General features: G+C 42.6%; 1 protein-coding gene across 1 annotated transcript; it reads right to left on the bottom strand.

Annotated features, from left to right (window-relative positions):
* Positions 1-626: 626 nt before the first annotated feature.
* dhx34 (DEAH (Asp-Glu-Ala-His) box polypeptide 34) lies at positions 627-14715 on the bottom strand. The gene is given in 17 exon segments (XM_034113347.1): positions 627-929; positions 1056-1200; positions 3657-3833; positions 5754-6014; positions 7182-7288; positions 8223-8325; positions 8401-8574; positions 9346-9603; positions 9694-9795; positions 10121-10314; positions 10700-10733; positions 10735-10875; positions 10963-11180; positions 11817-11919; positions 12015-12269; positions 12811-13122; positions 13712-14715. Coding segments are annotated over 17 exon segments (3420 nt in total). The 5' UTR covers positions 14396-14715; the 3' UTR covers positions 627-777.
* Positions 14716-14887: the final 172 nt, after the last annotated feature.

Consider the following 14887-nt stretch of genomic DNA (forward strand, 5'->3'; position numbering starts at 1 on the left):
CTTAAAGGGGCCTTATTATTTTTTGGGGGTTTTACATTTCCTGTAGTGTTATATAGGTTTGTTTGTGTTCATAATGGTCTCAAAGGCCTGTGTTCCCTCTATAGGGGGTTTCTCTCCCACACACTCCCCCCCCCCCCCCCCCTGCCTGAAACTCCTCCATTGGACTCCTTTGTTTACTTGTGTAACTTAGTGACATCATTACGTAACACTTGTATTGGCTAGCGCTCCAACACATTTGACGTACTAGGCTAAGGGATGGGACATCTTTTAGCGGTTGACCAATCAAAACAGAGCTAACCAATCAGAGCAGACTGGGCTCTGGTTTCAGACAGAGGGTGAAAAGAGGTGCTGCAGCACAGGCAGTATGAGAAAAATAAAGAGCTTTTTGAACATTAAAGCATGAAGACGTGTCACAGAAGAGACACAAAATACAAATCTGTACCTGGACATTTGCATAATAGGGCCCTTGAATGTTATCTAAGGAATTTGCAGAAGCATCAATCCTATAACTATGTTATTTGTTATTTTACATTTCAGTCATTTTGTGCAGTTCAATTCTGCAATCTAGATATCTGGTATTGCAACAGAACTAGGCAGAGGGCTACAGAAAATACACACAGAGGCTGTTAAAGGGAAGGAATAGCAGTTTAATGAAATTCCTCGAGTAAAAAAGGGAAGAAAAATAGTGACACAAACATAACAACTTCATTCTATAAACTCAAATATGTCCTTGACAGAATAGACCCGTTGTGATTAGTTGTTGTCCTTAGGAAGCTGCTACTTGGTAGAATACATGTGCTGCCTTTTATGTTTGAGGATCTCAGTGGAGGTGAGGGTCAGATCTTCATCGCAGACGTCACAGTGATAAACTCTGGTGAGACTGGACATGGAGGAGGAAGAGGAGGAGACTGCCTTTGCCCCTTCTGGCTCTGAAAACAAAACCCTCAGTTAGGCTCAAATGATTCATATCCTAACAAGACAGGTAAGGCATGTATTGAAGTCATCTAAAACCTACAGATACACAGACATAAATATGAACACAGGCAGTCGCTGACCTTCCTCTGACTGCTGCTGTTCCCCTGCCGGCCTGCAGGAGGCCTCGTGCTGCATGCGCTCCAGCGGAGTGAGAGGCATGTAGAGGTCACAGTTTGGACAGCCCCAGAAGGTGCGTAAACACTCGCTGTACAGGTCCTTAGAGTCCTGAAAATCACATCACAAAAACACACGGGTCAATGACACGTAAATATGAGTTCTGTAAAGGAGTGGTGAGCGGTGTATTTCATGTAAGAGGAGTTTAACAAGGAAGGCTGAAAGATTTAGTTACAATCTTGAAAATGTCCCTATAAAGAATGTCATAGTATAGTTAGTTTTCTACATTTTATTATAAAAAGTAATAAAATATTAGAGTAGTGTGCAATTAAAAGTCAAGGTAAAAGTATAATATGTGGTGGAGTGGGGGCTTTCTATTTGAGGTCCTTAAGAGGTTCAGCCTCGGATCCAAATGTGTGTCCTGGATAGCATTGTTATACTCTTCACCCAAGGCTTCAGTGAGTACTAACGGGATGACTTCTCAATATTTTACACTAGGTAGAGGTACTCGCCAGGGTTGCCCTCTAAGCCTGTTACTATTCGCCATGGCGATCGAACCCCTATCAATTGCGCTTAAATCTGCCAGCTTTACACAAGGAATGACCAGATATGGGAGGCGTGTGGTACAGTGGGTTGAGTGTTGGTGTTGGGATCAGGGGGTCACAGGTTCAAACCCCACTGCAGTCAGCATGTCGTTGTGTCCCTGAGACACTTCACCCCAAATTGCTCCTGTGGGGATTGTCCACAGTATTGAGTATGTAAGACGCTTTGGATAAAAGCGTCTAACAAGTGACATGTAATGTAATGTAATGTAATATGGTTCAGAACACATACTCTCGTTATACGCTGACTATTTACTATTGTTCATTTCTAACCCTAGATCTACCATTCCTCAGATAATAGATGTGTTAACTCGATTCGGAACCTTCTCAGGGTACAAGCTCAACTTTTCCAAGAGTGAGTGCTTCCCTGTAAATGACCTGGCCCTCCAGATCCCCGATAGACTCATCCCCTTCAAGATGTCTAGGAGTCATTTTAAGTACTTAGGCGTGAATATAAGTGGAAAACTCTCAGACCTTTAAAAGCTCAAATCTGATTTGGAAAGGTGGAATAATTTACATTTAACTTTCGCTGGGAGGGTGAACTGTATCAAAATGAACGTTCTCCCTCGCTTCCTGTACCTCTTTCAATGTCTGCCAGTCTTCCTACCCAAATCACTTTTTTATAAAATAGACACACTAATCTCCTCTTGTTTATGGCAAGGGAAGACTCCTAGAATTAGGAGAGCTTCTACAAAGGCACAGATCTACAGGAGGATTGGCGCTTCCAAACAGAAGACACTACTGGGCAGCCAATATCCACAAAGTAATTCTATGGACTAAGGAACCAACATTGAGTTGGTGTGAGCTTGAAGCCAAATCCTGTCCTAATACCTCACTTTTGGCTTTGCTTACATCTACACTACCCAGCCGGCCGACTCAATATTCAAATAACCCGATTGTTGTTTCCACCCTAAGAATATGGTCCCAATTTAGAAAGGCTCATGGACTTTATGGATCCTCTATTCATAGTCCCATTCGCAACAACCATCTCTTTCTCCCCCCTCACACTGATGGGGCCTTCTCTACGTGGCAGAGATTAGGTCTTATCAGAGTAAGACACCTTTACATCAACAATGTTTTCGGTAGCTTTAGCCAACTCTCTGACACATGTCGTCTCCCAGGCTCTCATCTATTTCGCTACTTCCAGGTCCGTAACTGGGTTAAACTAAATAACCCTTCCTTCCCCAATATCCCTCCGGATTCAATAATTGACTCAATTCTGGACACTCTAACAACCGAAAAAGGTTTGGTTTCAAGAATTTACAATTCCATCTCCCGTCTCACAGAAACATCTCTTGGTAAAATCAAACAAGATTGGGAAGAGGAACTAGTCCAAGCAATAGATGATGAGGTCTGGGATGGCGCATTAGCGAGAGTGAACAACAGTACGTCCTGTTCCAGGCAGGAAGGGAAAGATAATGACTGTATAAATGTAAATGTGCCTGACTCAATAAAAACTAAATTGAATATATATAAAAGTATAATATGTGATAAAAATGTAAAAATTCTCATAGAATAGTATTCCATCAAAAAAACTCCTCGTGTGGTTTATCATAAAATATTTCAGGAAAAGAATTTCCGAAAAGTAAAGCATACCATAAATAAAATACAGTTGTTAAAATGCCATAAGAAGGCATAGTATAGTATCCCATTCAAATGCATACTACATTAAATGTTATGTATGTTATTTCATCAAAAAGTCAAATACGAATTATAGTACAACGTGAGAAAAACAACAAATTCATAATAAATAACGTTTTAAAAAATCTAATAAAAGGTTAAATGAAATGTCATTAAAAAACATTTGGTTCCCGGTAAAGTTCACCTAAAGTGACCTTTTCAAATGTCTGATAAATGAACATACATATATTTAACAAACATGGGATGATTTTGCCAGCAGTTATTTTCATCCATTTGTGACGTTAACAGAATGCTGGTCATAGACTGCCACTCTTTCAGACTCACAGTGAGGCAGTTGTAGGTGAAGAAGCTGGTGACGCGCAGGCCTCCTTTGATGGGGTCCGGCTTGGCCTCCACCCCTGGGAACAGAGGGTTCCCCTCTGGGGCCGGCTCCTGAGGCCGGGGGCCCACGTACAGGTTCTGAGTCTGGAAGGCTGTGAGGCGCCGCAGGCTGTACGTGATCTGGGGGGGGGGGGGGGGGCATCACAGGAATAGTCAATTGTTACTTGGAAAGTGTTTTAGCAATAAGCCTTTGAGATGAACCATCTTGTTATTGAAGTGGTCCTCAACGCAATATGACCATAATTAGATATATAACACTAATAATTATATATTAAACATGTGACAAAATAAATAATCAGATCATAGCAGAGAATGAACATTGAGTATTCATTCATGATTTATAGAGAAGTATTTCAATGATAGCATCACAGCATCGTTGATAGCAACGTTATCATTAGGTCATGTATTATGCAAAATCCACTTTTTCATGTCTTTTACACATAAACACGTGTCCCCTCTGTGTTAAGAGATTCAGGAAAAAAGATTCTCTCTCTTTTTGTCCTGATCCATTTATATAAAACATTTTTTTTTAAATGTTGAAGTGAAATGCATCAATCTGGTGCACTTTGAGCACAACATGAATTGATGGAAACAGCTCTCAACACTCAGATGAAAGGGAGCTGTATACTTTTCAATAATCCAAACATCTTTAGAATATGATCACCACCAATAACAAATCATTTAAACTTGTTTATTCTTATCTTATGTTACCTAGTTAGCATTCTTTCTTTTTATTTATGCATATTTTACTAATCACTCCCCTTTTAAACTGTTTTACTGTCCTATAGTACACATTGGAATGATTTCTTACTTTATTTTTTACAACTAGGCTATATTAAATAGATAAAGGTGTGCTCTCTCTCTCTCTCTCTGTCTCGCTCGCTCACAGAGGCTGTGTGCTCCTCCGTGGCGATGACGGCTTGCGTTAAAAAATTATAATAAACATAGGCCTATTTGTAAAGTGGGGGGACACAAACGGGATTTCGAAAAGTGTCACGGTTAAACTCCTTATGAAGTGGTGAGGTGCCGCTCCACATTGCTTTACTTCCTGACTGCAACGCTGGTGTGTGTGTGTGTGTGTGTGTGTGTGTGTGTGTGTGTGTGTGTGTGTGTGTGTGTGTGTGTGTGTGTGTGTGTGTGTGTGTGTGTGTGTGTGTGTGTGTGTGTGTGTGTGTGTGTGTGTGTGTGTGTGTGTGTGTGTGTGTGAGAGAGCGATTCACATGTGTGTATGAGAGATTTTTACATATGTCTGTAAATGATTTTGGTTTCAGTTGTGTGTGTGTGAGCAGGCTCGGATTCGGGACTTTTCCCGGTGGGCTGCTGCCTTCGGTGGGCCGCTGGCTCTGGCATAGGTGGGCAGTGGTCTTTCACAGCGTCGCTGCACTAGTACCGCACCCGCCGCCGCAAACAGCGGTCCGGCGCTGTGAAAGACCACCGTCGTTGCGAGTCTCCGGCTGTAACAGTCCACTACCGCCCGCGAGGACCAAGGTTTGGTTTCAAGAATTTACAATTCCATCTCCCGTCTCACAGAAACATCTCTTGGTAAAATCAAACAAGATTGGGAAGAGGAACTAGTCCAAGCAATAGATGATGAGGTCTGAGGTCCAAAATATTAATATAAAAAATAATAATAATCTCCCGTTCATCGCGTCCATTCGCGACCCACCTATCACATCTCTGCGTCCCACCAGTGCGGCGCGCCCCACACTTTGAGAAACACTGGTTTATGGGATGCTACAATGTCTGATTTGTTTGGTATTTCAAGCCAAACACTTCAGAGACATGTTTTGTATATATCTGAGACCTATAATATATTGTTGAAAAATAGTATAATAGGGGACCTTTAAAATGTTATATAATTATAGAGGTGATATTATAGAAATGTTCAACTGATACTATTATAAGAAGAAGGGTCTTTTTTGAGTGGAAATTGGAAAATATGATTTGAGCATCTGGAAAGTAAAAATAAACAAAACAATAAATTATAATTTGCATCAAGAGTATGTGTTTGAGATACTTAATGTTTTGGGAGCACCCTACCTCAGTGTAGAGCAGGAAGCGGACCAGGCCCTCGCTCAGCTTCTCCAGGACTTTGCGGGAGACCCCCTGCTCTGGCTCCATGGTGCTCTGCCCCAGCTGGGCCAGCAGGAGGCGCTCCCACTCCCCCCGGAGGGTGAGGGCGGTGGACAGCACCTTCAGGGCCTCCTCCGCCTCCCTCAGCTCCAGCTCCAGCCAGCCGTCCACCACCAGCCGCGTGCAGTCAGCGTTACTGTCCACACTGTTGGCCACCAGCAGCAGAGCCTGGGAGCACATGCACACACACAGAGGTAACAGTGATGCATGATGGGTAAAGGGACCCCAGCTGGGTAGAATACAAATGTTGGCCACAATCAACAGGTGGGACTTTTCATAATATAGAAATATGTGAATTTGTGTAAAAGGTTTTTACAACTAATTAATACAAAAAGTATGCCTTAATTGCATTTTTGTTTATCTGTGTAAAGTACCTGTTTCATGGAAAAACTATTTCTAAGAGGAACCATTATTTATGTTATTCTCCATTATCACATACATTTCTGAAATGAATGCTTTTTAATCTGTGAATAATAATAATTAGCAAACCATTTAAAAAAAAAACGAACCCAGTGATCCGCATGTTTTATCAGAACTGTGTACAGATGTATTAATATTGCAATACTTGAACCAGTGAATTGAAAATGCATCACACTATTTAAATATTTTCCAATTCTACAACTGAGTTAGGAATCACATCCACCCGTAAACTGGATCATCGTGGAGCCCGACGCGAAGAGGAGGGATCTTGATCATTCTGAACGGTGTTCTTTTCCCAATACACATTATCCTGCTTATTACACGGCCACATACTAAACAAACTAATTACTTGACTCCCAATATTAATTGAAATGTTTTTTGTTTTACCTGAAAATTATCATATTGTTTCCGCTAAGAACATAAAACCCTGTTCTACCACGCACCAATGGCTGGAACTCCGACAACAACTTAAATTAAAATGAAAACCACTCTGATGGATGTTTTCTGTGACTGTCCAAGTGTGTTCACAGTCTTTTCCCACTAAAACGTCCTTAAACACTGCAGAGCCCACACTGTGACCCTGTTAGTGTTTACTTCCTGTCTGCCTGCTTCTGGTGATTTATCTGACGTCCAGCGCTCCGTCTTTTAACCTCTTTTCCTTTCTCTCTCTTGATCCTCCTTAGCAACGGTCATTATAGTGCTTAACAGCGATCTGTACTACCGTCATATTCATCTCTGAAATGTCAGAATTGACCAATCAGAATCGAGTATTCAACTAAGCCATGTAATAAATGGGTTTATAGGTCAACCATGACTCTGGTAGCTTACTTTAATATAACAAAGAAACGTTTTAAACTAATCAGGAGATGTTTTTTTAAATGTAATTCTCAGGGGCCTCCCACAGGTGGTACTCACCTGCAGAGCTGGTACCCGCACACAGTTGGACACATACGGCTTGTTGGTCTCCAACAGAGTGACGAAGGCTAGCAGCTGGTGTCTGCTGCTGTCCCTCCGCTCAGGCCCTTAAGGGAGGAGACACATGAGACATGGTGAGAGACATGCACAACAAAAAGAGAGGAAAGAAGAGACATGAGGACAAAATGAGGGCAACAATACGTTCTTTGGGGGAACTGGCCGGAGCTTTTAGGAACATTATCACAAATAACAGATGTTGTCTTTTCTAGATTTAAAAGTCAGTTCCAGAACGACACACTTTTATCTTGATAGTTTTCTTTGTTTCTCTTTATGTACTTTCAATCTCTTATCATGCTATTTTTAGGCATATATTATGGGTCTCAGATATATACAAATATATAAAAAACATGTCTATGATGTGTTTTGCTCAAAATACCAAACAGATCATGCATTTTAGACATCCCTCATATCCCTCTGTTTCAGCCCTGTTAGAGAAGTGCAGGTTCGGGGTCCTTAGCTTGAAAAAGAGAGGAGGGGGAGCTTGTGCCTGCTCAGAATTCTACGAGATACAGCTAAATGCTGCCGTGATTAAATGCCATATCATGTTCCAAACCACATCAAGGATTATTTCTGAGCTCAAATACTTTCTCTCTTGCGGGTTTACCACAAGGTGAGTTCCTTTTTTTATTTCCTGCTTCTTTACACACTCTCCAGTACAGCGTTAGCTCTGAGTGTTAGCGATGCTTGCTAATGTAAACAAAGACCATATTACTTCCAAAACACGTCGGGCATTGTTTCTGATAGCAACGTTTCTGATTGTGCCGTGGATCCACATTTTCGATATTACGTCATATCGGACGCAAATCTGGATCAGCTCCGTTGTAGCCCCGTTTTTAGAGATTTGGGTACGGAGGAAACGAGAGAGGGTTTTGTTTTCTGACACTTTGTGAGTTCCCACCGAGATGACATATTTATGTATAAAAGACATTAAAAACTGCATTTTGCATGATAGGAGACCTTTAAAATAAGTTATTTGTTTACCCATGTCTCCGTCCCCCTCAGGCACTTGTAACACCTCGGGGTCGGTGGCGAACACACTGGTCGGGTGGATCACCACTCCCTGCTTATTCCTTGTGTGGAACACCTAAACAAATGTGGAAGTCAGTAGTGATTTTCCTCTATTGTGTTGTTAAAATGTTTGAACTGGGGTGCAGCCCACCTGCTCCGAGTCCTTGCGGGTGGAGTTGTGTTCATCGGGCAGAGCGAGCTGAGGGTAGAGGCCGCGGCAGAGCAGCAGCTTGAGGAGAGCTTGCTGACGGGAGGACATGTCCTGACTGACGCTCGCCGCCTCCTGCAGCTCCGACACGTTGTGACGCAACTTGAACTTCACCTCCTGTTACAGCAGCACACAGAGAGAGATCAGGGAGGGAGTGACACATACAGAGATACAGACACACCCGTCTCTGTGAAGAGAAATAGCGTGATGCAATATGTAACGCCCTTTTGCCCTTTTAAATATCATTCTTGTTGATTACCTAGTTAATTGCTGCCACAAACTAAAACGCTTTGTTCCTGTAAATTGCTGCAGTCAGCCAAAATATCTGACACACTTCCTTCAATAAAAAGAAATGTTGAAGTTATAACTTTTAAGTATTGCAGTAAAAAGGAAACTCAATTAAAGAAAATATTGAATTGTACTTTGACTTCACCTGTATGAAGGCATGTCGTGATGAGATTTATATATATATATATTTCTGGGATAACATATATATACAATATACATATATATATATATATATTGTATATATATGTTATCCCAGAAATAGTTGCGATAAATGATATATATAAACTTTTTTATGTTACTGATACAAGGAAATGTTAATCTAAAGCATAATAACGCAAGTACCCCCGTTTAAAGAGTATTTTTAAACTTTCATTCTTAAGAATATTCAGAAATTGGAAATAGAATGAGATTTTTTAAATATTCTAATGATTAAACATAAATTAAATAATGACAGCAAAGAATAAAATAGACTTTTCAATTATGTCCACGAAAAGTGCAATGTCTGCCCAACGTTTAAGTCTTATAGTGGTAGGGTAAACACTGCTGTTTATTCTGGCATCATTGAACAAGTTCAAAACATGCTTTTTTTTACAGGCCTACCTGTATGTCCACGTTCTGTCCTGCCTGGTCGTCCTTCTTGCCCCTGCCGGCCCCCTCTGTGTCGGACCCCGAGCTGAACTCCTCCTGCCCCTCCTCCAGCCTCAGGACTTTGCGTCGGCCGCTCTCCTGCTGCTCGTGGTCTCTCTTCATCTGATGCAGCTTCTTCCTCTCAGTGAGCCTCTGCCTGCGCTGCACGCGGTCTCCACCAGAGGGAGCGCTGCTCTGAGACTCCAGCAGGCCGTGGCTCCTCAGCAGCTCCTGGTAACCATAGAAGAAGATCATATTGTAGAACTGTTTTCACACATCAAAAACATCTTTTAAATGTTTGAGCTTCTGCGTATAGCCTGCCTTGAACTGTCTCCGTAAGTTGACCATCTCATAGAGCCGCTGCTCCTCCAGGCCTCTCCTCCTGCACCACTTCCTGGAGCCTCCACCTCTTTCTCCTTTCACCTGTTGGACAGTTTTACAGTTGTGGTCAAAAGTTGACATACATGTAGCAGATTTGATCACATTTTCAGAAGACTCACATTATAAATTCACAAAAGAACCAAACTTCATGATTTTTGTTTTGTGACAAAGTAGTATGTGCTCCAATCAATCTATCACAGAAAAACAAGAGTTGTATAAATGATTGAAAAGTCAAGACTCTCATGAAATACATGTTCTTTACAAGTGGATGTAAACTTTTGACCACAAATGTATGTATAATGGAGACCGTCTTATATCCAATGCGAACATATTAAATAGGTAGAGTCATAATATTTCCACTACTGACCTCCACCCAGGCGTTGAAGGTGTTGAGCAGGGTGAAGGGGTCTCCGTGGTTGCTGTGCAGGGGCTGGCGGGCGGTGGTGCAGTCTGGGTTGTGCTGGGCGCTGCGCAGGAAGGGCGACTGAACGCTGAGGGCCGCCGCCACCGTCAACACGGGGTCCACCAGGTTAAACAGAGAGCCCAGCACCAGCATCTTCCCTACACACACACACACACACACACACACACACACACACACACACACACACACACACACACACACACACACACACACACACACACACACACACACACACACACACACACACACACACACACACACACACACACACACACACACACACACACACCACACACACACACACACACACACACACACACACACACACACACACACACACACACACACACACACACACACACACACCACACACACACCACACCACACACACACCCACACACACAACCACGACAGCAATCACACACTTATCTAGCTGCTACTGAATGTGCAGCACCTTCAAACTTTTCAAAATATAAGAAACAATAAAACTCCACCAAGGTTTGTGGTATGGGACAATCTTACCTATGCCACAATCCACGGGCAGTTGTGCCAGCAGTTGTACCGATAGAGGTCAGGTCAGACCGGCTGTCCAGTGCCCCCTGCTCTTTCAGGTAAGTAACTGCAGTCTGGATACTAGCAGCAGGGGGAGGATCAATGAAGACGAAAGAAAGTGGATCTCCAAGACTCATGCTCTTCATCTAAGGGAACAGAAAATAGCATAAATAAAGTTAGAACTGGAATTAAAAAGAGGATGTGCTCTCCTGCTTTCCTCAGGATGTTGTTACCTGAAGGATGAGCGAGTCCAGAGCCACTCTGTGGATTTCAGGCACAGGATAAGGAGCGAATGCGTCGTAGTCAGACTCTGCGTACAGGCGGTAGCAAACTCCTGGACCTGTGCGCCCGGCTCGACCTTTCCTCTGCTCAGAGCTGGCTCTGCTGATCCAGAACTCCTGCAGGTGCTGCATCTTGGCCTTAGGGTCAAAACTCATCTCCTTAACCTTCCCTGTAAAAGAATGAACAACAAAACAATCATTTATATGATGTTTGTTCTTTGTACTCCTCAAATGTCCTCAAAGTTAGAAAACATTGACAGATTTTAGAATCTTTTGGATCCTCCAAGAGACTATGTATGAGCTTTTGTGACTTTTATGTGTTAATGGGTTAAGGGCTTTTAATTGTGCTGCAAGTGTCCCTATGTGTTTACAGTCTGCTCATGTGCTTTTGCCTGTGATTATTTATTTACAGATTTTTATCTTCACGGTCAATCTTCGTATCTTCTATTTTGAGATGTTTATATTGTATACTTGTTTAAAAAAAAAAAAAAAAACGTTTCTAATTGTGTGCAATACGTTGTTTTACATGGTGCTGCAACGAAAACATTTGTTTCCCAAATTTGGGATCAATAAAGTATATCTTATTTTAATCTTAAATGAAATGATCCTCTATGGCTAAATCTGGCACATTTACATGATGGACTCCAGTGTTTGTGTTAATTAATGTGCATAGTCCCTTCTTAAATAAATTAATACAAATACAAAAGAGAGAGAGACATTTTGAACAAACTTGGCCGCACCAAATAAGGTTTGTAAGTATTTAAAAAAGTGAATCCCAATCTATGAGGGTACTCCCAGTGCCATACCCGAGTCTACAACGAAGCGAACTCCATCTATGGTAACGGACGTCTCAGCAATATTGGTGGAGATGATGCACTTTCTCACCCCAGGAGGAGAAATGTCAAACACCTGAAGAATTACACGACAAAGAATTAGAACTGATTAGCTAACATATCACATTCAAACGTATTATATCCACTGTAATCCAAAGGAAGGTGACGTGCCTTGTCCTGCTGGGCCAGAGAGAGCGTGCTGTGCAGCGGCAGGACGATCCAGCGGCGTGTGTGTGTGGCCAGAACCTGACAAGCCTCCTGGACGGTGGAGATCTCCTGGACCCCGCTCAGGAAGATGAGCAGGTCGCCGCGCTCCTCGGGGGGGTAGCGCTGATCGATGCCCTGCAGGATGCGCAGGTAAGGTCTGGGATCCAGTTTCTCCGAACGAGAGGGCTGCTCGTCAGGGGGAATGGGCTGGTATAACACCTTAATACATAAACAAAACAAAAAGTATGTGTTAAAGAAAATAACTAAAAACTTTACAAACCCTGACTACGATAGAAATATTACTTTTGGGACATCATTTCCTAATAAATTGTTTCTTATATGTATTGCAGGCAGAAATTGTTATAATAAGGCCTTGTGCGGAATGCTTTGGCAATACTATGTTTAACATGTGGTCATGCCAATAAAACCCCTTTGTATAGTATTGTATTGTTATAAGACACCAACCACCAGGCCATTACAAATATGAAGGTAACAGATTTATATTTTGCAAGAGTATATATATTTATACTATTTTAAAAAGTGTTTTTGTAAGTGTCCAGAGCTCTCAAATGTACTAATAGTAATTGATACATTACTTTTGATTCTTTGTGGATGCATTTAAAATGAAGCCTAGTTTGAACCAGTTACTTCAAGTACAGATAAGTCTCTAGTGCAATTATGCGTTCAAACATCAAGGCCTAGGACACAAATGTAATCTAGTGGCTTGTATATTATTTGTACATCTGTGTTCTCTGCTCACCTGTATAGGAAACAGCCGGCCTGGTACCTGCAGCACAGGAGCGCCGCTGAAGTAGTCAGAGAACAGTTTGATGTTGATGGTGGCGGACATGAGGATGAGACGCATTTCTGGGGTTTCTGCCAGCAGAGAGCGCAGGACCCCCAGGAGGAAGTCGCAGTGGAGGTGTCTCTCATGGACCTCGTCCACGATCAACACCTGGTACTGAGAGAGGGACCGGTCCTGCTGGATCTGCCGGAGCAGCAGCCCCTCTGTCAGGAACAGCAGTTTGGTGGACGGGGTCTTCGTGGTCTCGAAGCGGATCTGGTACCCCACCTGCAGAACATGACAGCATTTTGTCAGCTTTTTATATACAGGATCCAATTAAAGAAACACTCTTTTGCAGACAGTTTCCTTGAGTTTGCATGTGCAAAATCTGCTTTTATAACAACAGTTATGATTCATTGGCATTCCCAACAATGTGTAGAGCTGGTGAAGACTCTTGGATGAATGGAAAAAGTATCAGCATCAGGACAAAGACCGCCAGATTCAGAGACAGTTTCATCCCACAGGCCATAAAAGTACACCTGAGCTTGCACTATTTTTATTTTTACTGACTATTTTATTCTTATAAAAATGTATGTGTTTTTGTGTAATTGCACTGTTGCGGAACCTGTGACCTAAGCTTTTCATTCATATACATAACTACACTGTAGTTATGTATATGAAATGACAATAAATCTTTGAATCTTGAATTGAATCTTAAATCTATCTTAGGTCCAGTACTTCTATTCTATTCTAAACTGTGTGTTACTGTTGAGTGTTTGATACATGTGCATAGACAAGTCAATACTGTGTTTTTAACATGCTTGACTAGTCTTTGTTCTAGCTGGTGCTTCAGCTGAAGGTACTTGTGATGACAAACCTTAGAGCCGTACTGATTGAGACTTTCAAAGCTGACCCTCTTGGCGAGGGATATACAGGCAATCCGTCGAGGCTGAGTGCAGGCAATGTGGTTGAAGCCAGCTGCAAGAAGATACTGAGGGACTTGGGTGGATTTCCCACAGCCTGTGTCCCCTGCCACCACCAACACAGGGCTCTGTCGCACCAGCTCCACGATCCGGTCCCGGTACTGGAAGATGGGAAGGTTCTTCTGCTCCCGGCGGAGCTTGGCCAGCTTTCCAAAACTCTGTCTCTGACTGAAGTCCAGGAAGTGCAGCAGAGCCAGGCGGCAGTCTGAGATCTCCTGACTGCCTGGTCCTGAGGATCTCTGGCTGCCTCGGTGCTCTGACTTCCCCAGGCGCTCCTCCACATCCAGGGTGCACACAGACACATTAATCCTGTACCGGGCATCATACTCTTTAGGGAGGCCGAGGTCTACCTTTCCAGAGCCAGACTTACTCCTGTCCTCTTTGGCTCCTGACCCAGACATTTCCTTCCTTGTTTTAAACCTCTGGAAACGGTCAAAGAAAGCCCAGAACTCCCTGTGCTCCGTGCTGCCGGCCTGGATGTAGTCATGCCGGCGGAAAAAGACCTCATCCAGCTGGGCTCTGCACTGCGGGCTGTCCCAGTCCCAGCTCCGGCTGTCCCTCCGCCTGTCTGAGGCCATGTTTACTGGAAGCTGTTTTACGTTTTTACTCCTCCACAAAAACCAAAATGCATCACTACTAATACATTAAATTCACCTGTTTAAGGCTTTACAGTTTCATAAACATGTTACATTTAAATTGGATAAACTACAGACTATCTAAGAAGTACCCGTGCATTTTCAATGGTTTAAAGACGAGCTCACACATTGTTTTTAACTGTTATATCTGAGATTATTGATTAAATAATGCGTTACGACTGTTAGCAAATTGAGAAATTCATTAAAACCGAATAAATAGAGGTTTCCCTGCTGCGAACACCAATGCATGTATAAAGAGAGCACCAGGGGAACAATAACACGGTGGGACCGTTTCCGGTTTGCTCCCTGTTAAATATCTTCCGGTGAAGGTTAGGTCCGTTCTGTTCCGTTTCTTTGTTCCGGCATTAAAAAAAGAAGAAGAACAAAGCTAAACATTTAAAAGAGAAATTACTCATACTGTATTTTAATATTGCA

The sequence above is a fragment of the Trematomus bernacchii genome, unplaced genomic scaffold (genome assembly GCF_902827165.1).
Source record: "Trematomus bernacchii unplaced genomic scaffold, fTreBer1.1, whole genome shotgun sequence".
NCBI classification, from domain to species: Eukaryota; Metazoa; Chordata; class Actinopteri; order Perciformes; family Nototheniidae; genus Trematomus; species Trematomus bernacchii.